The sequence below is a fragment of the Agrilus planipennis genome, unplaced genomic scaffold (genome assembly GCF_000699045.2).
Source record: "Agrilus planipennis isolate EAB-ADULT unplaced genomic scaffold, Apla_2.0 scaffold138, whole genome shotgun sequence".
NCBI classification, from domain to species: domain Eukaryota; kingdom Metazoa; phylum Arthropoda; class Insecta; order Coleoptera; family Buprestidae; genus Agrilus; species Agrilus planipennis.
The window spans coordinates 444,107-460,269 of NW_020439400.1; the positions used below are offsets into that span (position 1 = coordinate 444,107).

The 16,163-nt window shown below is 35.2% G+C and overlaps 1 protein-coding gene across 1 annotated transcript in view; it reads left to right on the forward strand.

Moving 5' to 3' along the window:
- LOC108735762 (cyclic nucleotide-gated cation channel alpha-3-like) overlaps positions 1–16,163 on the forward strand; it is a 110,787-nt gene that overhangs the window by 84,940 nt on the left and 9,684 nt on the right. The window contains exons 4-5 of the mRNA XM_025978916.1: positions 11,156–11,489; positions 12,212–12,393. Coding sequence (XP_025834701.1) covers positions 11,156–11,489; positions 12,212–12,393 — 516 coding nt within the window. The remainder of the gene's footprint in view (positions 1–11,155; positions 11,490–12,211; positions 12,394–16,163) is intronic.

Genomic DNA, 16,163 nt, shown 5'->3' on the forward strand with positions numbered 1-16,163 from the left:
ACTAGGAAATTTTATTATTTTGTTTTGTAGTTTATGTGTTTCTAACATCCAAAATTTTATTTAGTTTTATATTTGGTATAAAATAAACGTATTACTATACCACATTGTTGTAATTTGAAGAAGTTGCAGTGAACCTGACGAAGCGTTGTAATTTTATGATTTTCGATAAGTAATTTCTAACGTCTTTTATCCATTTCGTGTCAAAACTGTTAGATGTGAATCGCGATTTCAAACTCGTTGGTTCCCATCAGCATTCCATAGATAGCTTCTACTCAACAGAGTCCAGTAAATAACTACTCATGGCGTAGTAAAGATTGTGAATTTAATAATGTTTTGAGAAAGTCCTTTTAGATTTAAGGATATCGATTTGTTAAATTAAACCCACTGCTGATCACAAATTTAATGTTCTGTTAAGTTTCACCTGACTTAAAACGTAGATAGCTACGCTGTAGGTTTAGTTTGGAAAGTCAAAATCCTTACGTCAAAAATGATTTTATCAGACACAAATGATAAATGTGTGCATCTGACTTTCTATACATTTGGTCACAAAAACTGCAGCTAGTTTGCTAATATTAGATATTCATTTACTTGTTTTTAATAATTGAATCATAATAGTTCTTATCTCAATACATATCTACAATTAATGAAAACACAATATCAACCCAAATGATTGTAGCAATTTGTAAAACCACAATAATCTCACATAACTCAACACGCCTCAAGTTCTGTGATAATATTTGTATCATCATAAAAATGTATAAGCAGGGAGGCAGGAAATTTAAAGAATCATTCAGATCGCATATGTTTATTTTCTCCCTTTGTTCCTATGCTGTTTTCACCACCCTTCGGAAGTAAAATTTTTTGGGCAAGTAATTTAGAAAGAGTGAATATATAAAGATAGGAGACGAAAAGACGGAAGGAGCAGTAGAGATATAAAACAGAGGATAGTGCATTGCAGAGTCGCCTTTATAAAAAAGAACGGTTAATTTATAAATTCGAAAAAGATTGTTAAATGTGTAGGTCTGGAGCACGGCGGAAAGGAAAACTTTAGAAGCGTTCGAAATGTGGTGTTATAAACGATTGATGAGGATACCGTAGATAGAGAAGATTAGAAATGAGGAAATATTAGAAAGGATAGGAGAATAGAGGATTCTGTGGACATCAAGAAATAGGCGAGTTAGGTTGGTAGGACTCCTTCTCATATATAAAGGCCTAATGAGAAACATAGTAGCAGAAATAGGATTTTAGAGGAGAAGACGTCGACCTAGTTTAGATTACTGTCCATAAATAGTTATGGATGTGGGGTTTTCTGGTTTTAGGGAAGTGCGAAAATTAGCTTAGGTTAAGAAAGGGTGGAGATCAACCAGTTTTAGCACTGACGACCTTATGATGAAGTAATTTATCAATCGTGTTTATCGAGACAACAATCGCAAAGGCTTTTATTTAGACAAAGGAATCGTTGTATCGTAAAATAAAAAAGCCACATAATATTGCATTAAGCGAAGAGTTTTGGGCTATGTGAAGTTGAATGTTTACGGTTTTATATTTTGTGTTATATTGGTTTAATATTCAGGGTAGAGTAACTCTTGGGCCATAACTGTTACATGAGCCTTAGTCTACACCAGTGATTCCCAACGNAGTCGAGATATAAAACAGAGGATAGTGCATTGTAGAGTCGCCTTTATCAAAAAGAACCCTTAATTTATAAATTCGAAAAAGATTGTTAAAAGTGTAGGTCTGGAGCACGGCGTTGTATAGGTGCGAAACGTACGATAGCGGTCACGGCGGAAAGGAATACTTCGAAATGTGGTGTTACTGATGAGTGATGAGGATACCGTGGATAGAGAAGATTAAAAATGAGGAAATATTAGAAGGAATAGGAGAATAGAGGACTCTGTGGACATCAAGAAATAGGCGAGGACACCTCATATTTAAAGGACTAATGAGAAACATAGAAGCAGAAATAGGATTTTAGAGGAAAAGAGGTAGACCTAGTTTAGATTACTGTTTATAAATAGTTAAGGATGTGGGGCTTTCTAGTTTTAGGGAAGTGCGAAAATTAGCTTAGGTTAGGAAAGGGTGGAGATCAACTAGTTTTAGGACTGACGACCTTATGATGACGAAGTAATTTATCAATCGTGTTGATCGAGACAACAATCGCAAAGGCTTTGATTTAGACAAAGGAATCGTTGTATCGTTAAATAAAAACGCCACATAATATTGCATTAAGCGAAGAGTTTTGGGCTATGTGAAGTTGAATGNTATAGACGGATGATGAGGATATCGTGGGTAGAAAAGGTTAGAAATGAAGAGGTATTGGAAAGAATAGGAGAACAGAGGACTGTATGGAAGTCAATAAGAAATAGGCGATATAGGTTGGTAGGACATCTTCTCAGACATGAAGGTCTAATCAGAGACAAATTAGAGGCACAAACGGAAGTTAGAAGGGGGTAAAGATTAGATTACTGTTCGCAAATAGTTAATGATGTGGGCTATTCTAATTTTAGGGAAATGCGAAGTTTAGCTCAGGATAGGAAAGAGTGAAGGTGCGTGTCCAACCAGTTTTAGGACTGACGACCTTATGATGATGATCAAATTTTATTGCTTTTTTTTACCTGTCATTAACGACTACATAAGGGGTTCGTCAAATTTTTTCGGACCTTTCTTTTGGTTCGCGAGGAAAAAAAGGTTGGGAAACACTGGTCTACATGGACATACTCGTGGGTACGTCCCTGTTGACACTAACAAGTATTTTTGAACGATTTTCTATGTGAAAGTATTATTTAAAGTACAAATTTTTAAATTTTTTATGAAATAATATGTTTGTAAATAATAAAATAGTATTAAATAGGTATTCCTTTAAAATATGTACCTAGCAAAAATACATGATTGAACTAATCACCCCACATTTACATCAGAGACAAATCTAAAATTTTTGTGTTGCTGAGTGAAGTTGCCGTGTTTGTATGACTAATTGATGAATTAATTTGAGCTTCTGTTTTCAATTGGTTTTCCATTTCAAAATTATATGATGTAAATGTCCAATTTATCCTACGTTTTAAACATTCCGTCATTTTAATTGGCCATAATTGTGCCTGCTAATTAGGCCAATAATTTTAATAAAACTACAAAAAATTACCAATATCATTTCTTCCCCTTTAATTGTAATGTACACAGTTGAAAAGGCGAGTAAGGCTTTTTCATTGATTACAAAATCATAGAGACGTTTCGCACTAAATAGATGATCTTCTTCAAGGTAGATTTTCTAGAATTATGTTGAATGCATTGATTCGTATTTATGGTCAGCTGATCAGGAACTGATTTCCTTTCTCTTGATTCGAGTATCTGATAAGTTTCTGATAAGCCATCTAATCAGGAATTGATCAAAGTACAGCATCCTTTCCCTTGGTCCGTCTATCTGATCAGTTTCTGATCAAAATAGCGTACCCTATCCTTTGATCAAGTCAACCGATCAGTTCCTTATCAGAATGTAATACTACGAATCTTGTTACGGTTTCGGTACGCTGTTTAAAGCAAGATTGATGGATCCGATGCTCTTAACTGAATCATAATACGGAATTTAGTTTTTTGTCTGTCCATTCTGTGTGTTATTTAATTATTTAATGTCAAATTAATATGTAAAAACATAATCATAACAATAAATACATACACAAAGACACAATCACGAGGATCATCAGCTGGAATGTTAATATCCGCACTTTCTTCCACAACCGACAAGTTATATTGCTTAAAATTCGCATCCTCATCAGGTTCTACACATTCTGATGAGGATATTTGTTATGCTACAGCAGAAAATTGAATGTTTAGGTTAAGAAATGGCTAACATTAGGTCATTAGGCCGGGGGGCGAACTATCGAAAAATTTTCTAGAAATCTATATATATATACTTCGTTTACTTTCTGTAACGATGTGACCTTCACTTTGACCGGCGCAAAGTAGAAAAGAACAGCACTAGATCAGAAAAGGAAGGAGACAACTCTCTTAACCGTGAGGAGCGTATAATCCATTGACTATTTTATCCACTACAATTGCATTGCTCAAATTTGCTGTTATTGGTACCATTTACTACTAAAAATATCAACGAGATGTTTATTTATATTTGAAGACATATTTAAGGCTTTAACGCTTGTTTTTGACTCGCACTATTATTCATGATTGGACAAAACTTTTGGCAGGTACAGTATGGAAAAGTATGTTTAATGAACAAGAGTCGAGAGTATAATGAGCTTTTCCTCCCTACCTACAATTTTGCCAGCACACATCCAAGACATTGGAAGGGGCACATCGCTACAGAAAGTAAATGAAGTATAAAAATGAATGTTTGTCTGTATGTCCTTTATAGAATCGTAAACTATGCATTTGATTATGTGATAATCTTTAGCAAAGTTGTTGTGCATTAGCCAAGGAAGGTTTCTGTTGATACGACCAATTTTCGACAGGGCAAACAAGAAATATTGTGTATCCCACAGCACTTCAATAAATATCGAATTGAAATGAAACGCTGCAGTGTCACATTTTTTTCGAAATGAACAAAATCTACAAAATGACTCAAAATGAATTGAATATTTGTGTAATGTCTTTTCTTCAAATTTATTTTAATTGGTGGCGTAGTAACGCGCGCAGAGTACAGCTAGTAACAAATAAAAACCAACTTACATGAAACACTTTAAGAAACTCAATAGTGGTTAATATTTTAAATATTAATGTAAAATAACTGAACAGGATCGTGGGTATTGGGAAATCAAAATTGAAAAACCAATTAGACCATTGTTAATTGGCGGCGTTTCGTCTCTATTTCTTCGGACTTTATCAATCTCTGGAAAACAATTACAAAACATTCTTAAAGTGATAGAGACGAATCGTCGCGAATCAACAATGGTTTAATTGATTTTTCAATTTTGTTTTCCCGATACCCATGATCCTGTATCACGTACTGCATAAAAAGGGAAGTGATTTCATCATGATTAATGTGCAAATTCATTTAATTTTTATCAACTATAAGTTACTTCAAGTTAATAAAAAAAAGACAATTTTTCCTCATTAACTTGCGGTAAGTTATGGTGGATAAATGAATTNAGCTTTACTGATGATCCACCGAACTAATGCGACCTGGTTGTGGCATTGACGCGTAAAGCCAAAGGTCCCGGGTTCGGTTCCTGGCGAGAATAAGAAAAAAGCATCTTTTCCTCATTAACTTGAGGTAAGTTATGGTGGATAAATGAATTTTCACATTAGCATTTAAAAAGTAACTGTACGTCTTTCACTCTTGCGATGCTGGAAAAACGAACTTATAAATAAATAAAAAGTATAAGCCTAGCCTCATTAAGGTTCATATCCGGTACAACCCTACTTTGTATTACCGTTTGGATTTGGTGTTTTCAATATTTATTTATACTACTTGCTTTTATTTCTACTCTTTAGTCATCATCATCATCATCATAAGGTCGTCAGTCCTAAGACTGGTTGGACACGCACCTCCACTCTTCCCTATTCTGAGCTAATCTTCGCATTTCCCCAAAACTAGAACAACCCACATCCTTAACTGTTTGCTAACAGTAATCTTACCTAGGTCTACCTCTACCCCTTCTAACTCCTGCTTCTGCTTCTAATATGTCTTTGACTAGACCTTCATGCCTGAGAAGGTGTCCTACTAACTTATCTCGCATATTTCTTATTGACTTTCATAGAGTCCTCTGTTCTCCTATTCTTTCTAATACCATTTCATTTCTAACCTTGTCTACCCACGTTATCCTCATCATCCGCCTATAACACTACATTTCGAAGGCTTCTAACCTTTTCCGCCGCGCCCACTGTCCATGTTTCACACCCGTACAACGCCGCGCACCAAACATACAACTTTTTAGTCAGAATTATAAAAAGGAAAAAATGCTTTTAATTGAAGTACCTTAAAAAGCACGAATAAAGAATTAATTGTCCGAAGAGATGATATAAAGAAGTAAAATTTATGAAATTTAGATAATTTTGGAGCAAAATTGTAAATATATATTTTCCATTTCCCTTGCCTCAAGAAATCAAAATTTTTAAACGTTTAAAGAATTATAAAAAGCATTCGAGACCCTAATAAAAGATTATTAATTCTAGACTGACGATTTCGAGTGCTTTTTAATTTTTTTTACTTTGGAAGGTTGATTCCTTATTTCCTGTATTTTAGATCACCTCAATAACAAGTTTCTTCTATTGAAAAATTACTTTTTTAAATTAAATTTTAAATTAACAATTACGGAATCACTTTCAACACGACTTTAGAAAAGCTATCGTGAAGAAAGCCACATCTGGGCGAAACGTCGGTGTGGTTTTGTAATCAATAAAAAATCTTGTTCACCTTATCAGCTTCGATTTCTGAATAGATATAAATAATTATGACTATGTCTGTAATACTTTTATTAATAGGTGAAATTTAGTTAACTTTGTAACTTTTACCGAGGACGGTAGTTTCCATCTTTGTTTCAATGGTTAGATGGTCATTTTCACACGTCCCCTCGTAAAACTAACTGACGTATATGGTTACCTTCCGTTGTACATGTTTTATTAACTTTTTTATTCCGGTTCCGGATATGAACGTAAAATAGTGTTACATTTACGGAGTCCGTAAATTTTATGGTTTCTCGAAATTTTAGGGGAGAAAATGTGTACCTACCACTGAAAATTTATCGATTACAGTCCTAAGCGCAAGAAGATCGGCAAAAGAAATTTACTTTACGACTATTTTCGTCCTGTTTTTTAGTTCGGTAATAAAATTAAAATAGCCCAGTGGTTAATTTTCTCGGACGTTCACATGAATCGACTACTAATGTTTGTTTTGTTTGACATTCGACCACCTGGTCGGTACTTAAAGCATCGGCAGAATTACAGCCAATAAAATCCACCAAGAAAGTTTAACCAACGCAAACGTTGAGCTTGTTTTATTTTTATGAGGACACCGCAAACTAATATCCCAAGAGACGAAAAAAAGAACGGCACATTTCCTAACATCCCTAATCGCCCCTTTTTATACTCACTAATCGTGGATGGTAATATACGACGATTTGCTGTTTCGCCCATGGACCGATCGAGAATTTTTTGGGAGGCTCAATAAAAATTTCTTTATTTATCAAAGGAGGTGGACTGAAACCGATAAGGGACGCTTTTAACTCATTCTAAGCTTGAAAAAGAGGATTATTCTGAAATTAAACCGACTCCTTTTATAATTGTTACGGTAAATGTGATTAATCTAGTGTTGCCCAAACGCAAGAACAAGACGAGACTTAGCCAGTCTTGGTCTTGGTCTTGCGCCAATACACCTGGTCTTGGTCTTGGTCTTGGTCTTGCGCTCCCAGTCTTGGTCTTGGTCTTGGTCTTGCAAAAACGCAAGAACAAGACCAAGACTGCAAGACCAAGACTGAATTTGGGCAATACTAGATTAATCCAGTGGTTATATATAATTGCTGGTTACTATACAGTGTCCCATTTTAAATAATTGAATATCTCGTCATGGGAGCGACAAATCCAAAACTCGGATAGTGGCCTCCAATTTGATTTTAACCTTCATCTTGAAGGTCAAAGCCATATTCCTATTTATGAGCCTGGAAGAATATATAAAACCAAAATTTGTTGATGAAAAATTCTCAGAAACGAGACAGGTCAATTCTCGGAACACAAGGGTCTGCCCCAGTATATTTTAATCTTCATAGTAATTGAAAATTCGCTGGGTACTCCACGAAACATACATTTTTAAATATTTGAACAGGTAAATAATTAGGTACAACCCACACGTGTATTTGAAAATATACTGTCAATTTTTTTTATTTTTGTGTCCAAATCCCCTATCGTGCATTTTAATAATCGTTAAGAGCAACACTGTTTGTTCTGGTTCATCAATTACATGTACACTGTACAAAACTTTTTAGTATTTAGAAAATTTAGACTATTCCTGCTGTGCCTTTGAGCCTTTGATAGACAAGCAGTTTTGTTAATTTATGACGTATAGCTTTATGACAGTTGTCCCTCAATACTCGAGGCACACTGTAACGAATCGGATTAGTTTAGGATTGTATTTTTGTTGAACCTTGTTGGAGCATACGTAATCCTAAAATGTAGCATCGTACTACAGATGGCGTTTACCGCGCCATTTGTGGTGTTTTCTAAAACGCGCTGTTAAGACAGCAGGTAAAAGTTGGTCTGTGTACTGTCGGAGCTGTCGGCGACGCGCTGATGAAATCCAAAAAGATCGAAATCGCGATCCGCGTCTGGCAGTTTCGACAGAATACAGACCACTTCGAATTATTTTATTGATTAATCAGTTAAACTAGAAATATTCATACATCATTTAAACCAGTCAATATTTATTTCTTATACCAGTAAATTACCGATTAAGAACCAAACACAACCAATTTTGTTAAACCAATAAACCGATAAACCATGTTTGTGTTCTTATCATTTTTTTCTAACTAACTACGCAAATTTAATTAGGCGCGTAGTCCGTCTAAATCGAGAGGGGACATTACACTGTTCTTATTCTTATTATTTATTATGGATTACATTTCAGTTTGTGTTAATTAAAAATGTATGTATGTTTCATCCAGTTCCCAGCGAACACTCAATCACTATGATGATTTAAATGTACGCCACTGTCTCGTTTCTGAAAATTTTACATCAACAAATTTTTTGAATAGTTTTGACCTTGTAATAATCGCAAATCAGAACTAATCAAACCAAATCTAATCACAATTGCTATAAACAAAAAAAAGAACGTAACTACGACACCATTTATATTTATAATGGTGAATATTCCTGTTTATTTTTTTTTTTTGCGCCTATTTATGTAATTTGGTAGGGACATATATGAATGAAAAAACAAAATGCATACATAAAAAGAAATTAGATGTGACCCCAGTGGATTTCCACTGGTAACGTCGGATTTAGGAGTTTCCAACCAGATTTGAGATTGAAAGTCGAAACTTTTCCAATCTGTCTTCAATTTATTTTTCCGAATTCAATTTTCAAAAGAACACGAGGATTACGTTATTTCTTTCTTTGAAAACTAACGGCTCGCATAGATATTACTAACACGTCTACATCGATTTGTTACTGTTTGTAGTGAATTTGTTTTAGTATTTTTTTTTTTCTAGAGAACGACGCGTTTTGAAAATAGTTACGTGTAATTTTACGCTTTGCAGTAAAAATACAATTCACAGAGCACGATGGAACAATCAGCACGTCAAAATTCTTTAAATAGCTTCTTGTTGACGGAGACCCTTTGAAAAAAAAAAAAATACCGTTTCGGCGGGTAGCACAAAGTAAAAATAGAGAACGCCGTAAATTCCGTGACTTTGTTGGCGTTATTTTCTAAATATTTTTATTTCGCCCCCACCCCATTTCCATTAAATTTATTAAACTTTTTTTGTGAAATTTTATTGAAAGGCAGCCACGATCATCTAATTTTCACGTTACCTGAAAAAGAGTAACAATAAACCAAAAAAAAAAAAAGGAAGGAACGTTTCCTAACATTTAGAATTTGAACGATGTGATGTTAAGGTCTCTTGAGACATAATGTTTATCTTGGTATAATGCTGGTGCAGGTTAATCGGAAAACTTCGACAAGTTCCTCCCATAAAGGCGTCAAGCGTGACTAGAATGTTTGCTTTTATACTCAACTTTCCACCGCAGGGAAAATTCAAATGTTAGAAGAATTGAAATTTTATTAAATTGATGGTTATTTTTTGTTATATTAGCAGTATAATTTACTACGTATATTCAAAACCAAGAACAGTAAATTGGTTTGTAATCTAAAGGTCTCTAAATATTTATTAAGTTATTGAGCTTAGTGAATAGTGAAATCAGCAACTAACGATAAATAAAAAATTATAAAACAACCTAATTTATATTTTAAAATTACTTAAAGGTAACTTTGATAATATAAGTGTGCAATAAATTTATTAATATCATCATAAAGTCGTCAGTCTAAAGACTGGTTGGACACGCACCTCCACTCTTTCTTATCCTGAGCTAATCTTCGCATTTCCCCAAAACTGGAACAACTCATATCTTTAACTATTTGCAAACAGTAATCTAATCTAGGTCTACCTCTACCCCACTTAACTTCCGTTTCTGCCTCTAATATGTCTTTGACTAGACCTTCATGCCTGGGAACGTGTCCTACTAACTTATCTCGCCTATTTCTTATTGACTTCTATAAAGTCCTCTGTTCTCCTATTCTTTCTAAAATCTCTTCATTTCTAACCTTCTCTATCTATCCACGGTATCTTCATCATTCACGGTAACACCACATTTCGAACGCTTCTAACCTTTTTTTTCCGCCACGCCCACTGTTCATGTTTCGCACCCGTACAGCGCCGTGCTCCAAACATACACTTTTAACAATCTTATTCGAATTTCTACATTAACCATTCGCGAGCATAGAAGTGGCTTCTTTTTGCTGAAGGCGACTCAACTCTGCTCTATCCTCTACTTTATATCCCAACTACTCCTTCCGCCCTGATTTATCTGACTTCCTAGATATCTAAAATCAGCCACTTCTTCTAATTTTTCGTCTCCTATCTTTCTATTCGTTCTTTCCCTACATTTTCTTCCCTTGCACACCAGTATTTTTGTTTTATTTTTATTTATTTTCATACAGTACTGTTTTGTCAATACCGCTTCCATTTTATTTAACTCCTCCTTGCTAGATGCTAATACTGCTATAGCATCTGCAAATTTAAACATACTAATCTTTTGCTCCTGTGTATCTATCCCTACAGTTGTACTGTCTTTTGATCTGTTGATAGCGTCTTCGATATATATATATTAAAAAGTAGCGGTGACAGTGTGCATCCCTTCCTAACACTTACTTCTTTACTTTGCAGCCCCATCTCTATAACTTCCTGTTGCTCTTTATACAAATCAAGTATCACTCTAATGTAATTAATAAAAAAGTTTCATAGTTTAATCCAATTAAGTAGTACCTACCTAACAAGTACAGTTATTGATCTTACGTCAATTAGAAACGTTCGAGTTAATTTGGAAGGATGAGCAAAAATAGTCTTGATCTTACAGTTTTATCATTTACATTATCTACTACAAATTTCTTACGATCTCGAATTGTTTGCCATTCTTTAAAATTTGTGTTTTGTTTTAGATCTGGTGAGTTGTAAATTGGGCATGTCAAAATCCCGTTCGTCTTCGGCTTTCCATCAGCAGCGGAGGTATTTTTCGGCATCGCACGACAGCATTTCGGCCACTTATATTAACAGGGCTGCGAATATCAGCTCTGCCGCCAGCGAATTAGATTTGTCACGAAAACAGAAGCGCAAAGATATCCGAAGCCGTTTGAAGTTACCATCGAGCGTAGCACTGGCTAGTTCTGGCGAAGCGCCACTGTTAGGCTCTTGGAGGACACCAGGCTCAACAGGCACCAATCCACCTTCCTCCAATTATCTCAATTCGACCAGTAGTTGTAACGGCACAGAAAGGTCAATAGTTTAACTTATAAACTTTCTTTAATTTTGGTTTTCTAATTTTATTTGTATTCCATACGTATTGTCATAATTCCTTTAACATCATTTTCTGCTTTCGATCGAAGCTAGGTAGTACTGGCGATGGAAAAAATATGCGGTGACTGTTGTGAAATCAAGGGGAACAAGCCGTGATAAGGGTTTCATATTTATTGTGTAGTCATGTATCCGGCAGTGGAGTGGGATGGAATGGGAAACAGTTGCTAGTAAAAATGTCGTAACGATGACGAAAAACATCGAAACTGAGAAACAAAGCGTGAAGGCGGTGAATTGTAAAGTAAAGTGCCCGATAGATTCGAACGCGACGTGATTGGGGAGAGAAGTGAGAAAAATTTTCGCTGCGCTTCGTTAACATCATTATACCCTTCGATGACGAGAGGACGAAGGTGTTAGTCTGGCGGCTGTAAATGTTTAATACGCTAGAGACTAGCGTTCGAGACGAATGTCGTCGTCGCGACGTCATTGCTATGCAAGACGTATTGAAATTTTTTGCGCAGTCTCATAATGAATATTAAAAAGACGAAACGTTGGCCGAATTGCAAGTTCGGTTTGACGGTTTCAAATTAGTATTCATCGAGTTACTTTCCAAAAATGGTGTTTTTTTCCACAAAGAGGACATATTCAGTATTTTAACACTTATAGGGATAGGGAGCGTTATGCGCATTTTATTTTTATTACAGTCGACATGGATTTAGAAGACGGGAATCGTATAACCCCAGGTCGAGGTCCAGCGCATCGAAATGGACCTTCGTGTTCGATCCTGCCGGTCGTTTATGCTACTATTGGTCGATGGTCGTGTCCTTTGCCTTCCTCTACAATTTCTGGGTCATTATTTACCGTTTCGCCTTCCAGGAAATTAACAGTAAGTTACTGACCCTTAATTAATTCCCTTTGAAAAGTTCCTAGGGACATGTACATGTGTGTCTCCGTTGCAACGATCAACTAACTATGAACTTAGTTCTGTACTTTATCGACACAACTTTCTATTAACTTAACTTAACCATCTTCTTTTTCTTAATCGAGTAATTAAGGGCTGGAAACTCTCGATGCCTTTATCTTAATTTCAACAGCATCGAAATCTATATTTAATGTATGCGAAAAAAAAGTACTTATTTTTATCTTTCATTGAAATACTTTTTTTGAGATAACCATTTTGTATTCCATGAATGCCTTCTAATTCTTTAACTGAAGAGAGTCCAAAAAATTCTAAATTCCTTGGAAATGGATAATCTAAAATATTGGATAGATATTGTTTTCCGGGTTCAATGTCATGGTCCATGGAATTTTGAAATTCCAAATTGATATCAGCACCTGCCAAATCTCCACTTATCGTACCTTTAGCAAGGAACTACGAAATTCTATGAATTACGACAAAACAGTCCGCAAAACAGTATCGAAATGATATACGCCAGCTGTAAAACTGAAAACTACAAGATATTGTGGTATGCTAATAAATGCGTATAATTCTTAGAAAACAGTTCAAAAAACTTAACTTATTAGATGAACTTAAAGCTAAACTATGGATTCCATTTCTTTCTCTTATTACAATGATTAAGTACGTATTACTTTTCTGTTTCTCTTTGAATGAATACCTACTTGTATTACACGTACGGCAAAATCTTCACAAAACATAAAAATTACAATTTTTATTGGTATTTTTTCTTTTTATGTCGTACAATAGAAAATACATAATTTGATGAATATTTTTTCAACCACATCAAAATATCATCTGCTTTTCAAAAAATNAAATACGTATTTTGCATTTAGCATTTAAAATACAAAAGGGAAATCTATTTTATATTTTACATTTGAAACAATAAATCAAAAAAGTATTTGCAATTTGTATTTAAATACTTCTAAAGAACCATTTTGCACACCTCTAGAAATGACGAATCTTGGCATTGGGTAGTAACATGACGTAGTAAGGACTGCGCGCGCAAAACGACTAGCTGTTGGGAGTTGTGCGAACACACACACGTACCTTTGAATACATGTATATACATAACTAGGGAGCGGCAATTTGCATAGTGTATAGTAGTGAGATTAACTATACTATGGTTGACTCTTCCGCAATCGGTATACATTTTGTAGGGGGTAGACAGCTAAAATTTAATTTGTAGAAGTCATTTGTGCTGAGAGAGTCAATGTCAACATTTACTCATTGTTTGCTGTTTTACGATATTGTGCGAAGAACATCTAAGCCGCTATTTTCTTCCATGTTGATGTTCGTTGGTTACAGTGTAAATGTACAATTTGATTGAGTAATTTTAAACTTGCTGAACGTACCCGTCTTCTCTCACGTTCGCGAAAGCGTGGTGGAAGACATTGCCCCAAGATCTGATATTTTCCAGTAAATAACTTATTCGGCTCGCGAAGACGTTTACATTGTAAGCAAATACGTGTACTCACGTAATACAATCAAAACGGCAAGGTAGTTTTGTTTAAAGCCAACCACTGAATCACGTTTCCTTTAATATAACATTTCAACATTTTTTTTTTCATTTACTCTTGCAGATTATAAAACGTTAATTTTTAATTAAATCTGAAAGATTCAATTTAACCTTGCTCAGTACTAGTGATGAGAAAAATTATTGGTCTTGGCCTTGCGAAAATTCAAGACCAAGATTGTCTTTATACCATACCAAGACCGAACGAGCAAGACCAAGATTAAAACCAAAACCGAACAAATAAAAGCATGACTAAAACTAAGATTAACTAATTATTACTTCCGGTGGATTTATGAGTTATTTGCAGCAACATATTCTTTTCTTGGAACAAAACCTATTTACTGTTCGTTTCAATAAGTGAAGAGATATGCTCCTTCCCTTTATTAGGATGCGCAGTAGCATATTTCCAAATTTAATCATATTTGTCTGCTGAGCTCATTTCTACACCGATCATCAAGCGAGTACTAGACAAAAGTGTACAGTACCATTTGTAAAATTATTTAAACTGCCTCGTTAAAATTTAAGAATATGCTTCATTTAAAAGCATATTTAGCCAAAAATAATAACAAGTGAATTTTTTTGGTTGAAACTGAGCAAGTTTGGTACGAATTTCGCGACAACAATGGCAGGAGCCAATCGATTTGTTTAGGTCCTCAGCAATTTCTCTAACGTCGATTAGACGATTGACCAATACTATTTTCTTCACTTCATCAATGTTTCTGCTTCTAGTATGTCTGTAAGTAGCCCTTCAAGCCTAAGAAGGTGTCATCAAAATATCTCGCCTATTACATAGCGTCCTCAGTTCTCCTACTATTTCTAGTGCCTCCTCATTTTTGATCTTCTCTATTTCTATCATTCGTCTGTAACACCACATTTGAAAAGTTTCTAACCTTCTCTTTTCCGCCGTGCTCACCGTCCACGTTTGAGTATCTAGACTAACTCCTCACGAACATAGATGTGACCTCTTTTTGTCAAAGGGGACTCGACCCTGTGCTATCCTTTGGTTTAAATTTTTATTATACTATTACCGCCGAAAACTCTACAGTACAGAACATCGTGTCTTATGACTTTAACATTCACTTCCAAACTAATTTTAAGAGAATAATAACAAAAAGGGGCATTTTAAGCAGTCAACAACTGTTTTAGAGTGTTTTAATGACCACCCATTTGGAGAAACTTTTACGATCCATTATTATTTTGACTATTGATGTTCCATATAATACATACATAATATTAACCGAAAAACTATTTTCTGTAACACACATACTGTTTATGTAAAACGTTCCCCCATCGGAATGGCTCCAATTTCTTGTACCTAACTGTAAAATGTCGTAACGTGATTAGTTTCAGTAGGTGATTCCCCTGTACGAAGATGGTAGTACATCTAAGTGAGTCTATAGACTGATGTAACCTTTCGTTGCCCTTTTACGGTAGCCGCTTTTATATTGTTATTCTTCAGGTAAACGTAGCATGTGTATTCCGAGTCACTCATTATTATTATTATTCTTACGAACACGGTGTCCAACACTCTGCCTTTTATGTCGAGCGCTCGTTCAGTTCCCGATTTCACGCTGGCGTCGTTCGGTAGGACCTCCGACATGCCCATTTTCATGTACTCAAAGGCGTCCGAGCGCGAAATGGCATTAAAATATCACGGGCATAAATTAAAAAACCGACACGGTTTAAGTGGAAGACCGGCGGCGGCCACTACTTCATTTTTCAAGAGAAATCTCGTGAGGAGTCGTGGACAATATTCAACCACATGAGTCGAATAACTTCTGGACAGTTTTTTGTAACAAAAAATCGATAGTGACGCATTGAAGGTTAAAAACTCACACGCTATTGAACCAGATTTTAAAGTCTTCATCATCATCATCATAAGGTCATCAGTCCCAAGACTAGTTGGACAAGCACCTTTTTCGTACTTATATCCTGAGCTAAACTTTGCATTTTCCTAAAATTAGAACATCCCACATCCTTAACTATTTAAACAGTAATCTAATCTAGATCTACCTCTATCCCTCTTAACTCCTGTTTCTGCCCCTAATATGTCTCTGACCAGACCTTCATGCCTGAGAAGGTGTCCCACCAATCTATCTCGCCTATTTCTTATTGACTTCCATTAGAGTTCTCTGTTCTCCTATTCCTTCTAATACCTTTTCATTTCTAACCTTTTCTACCCACG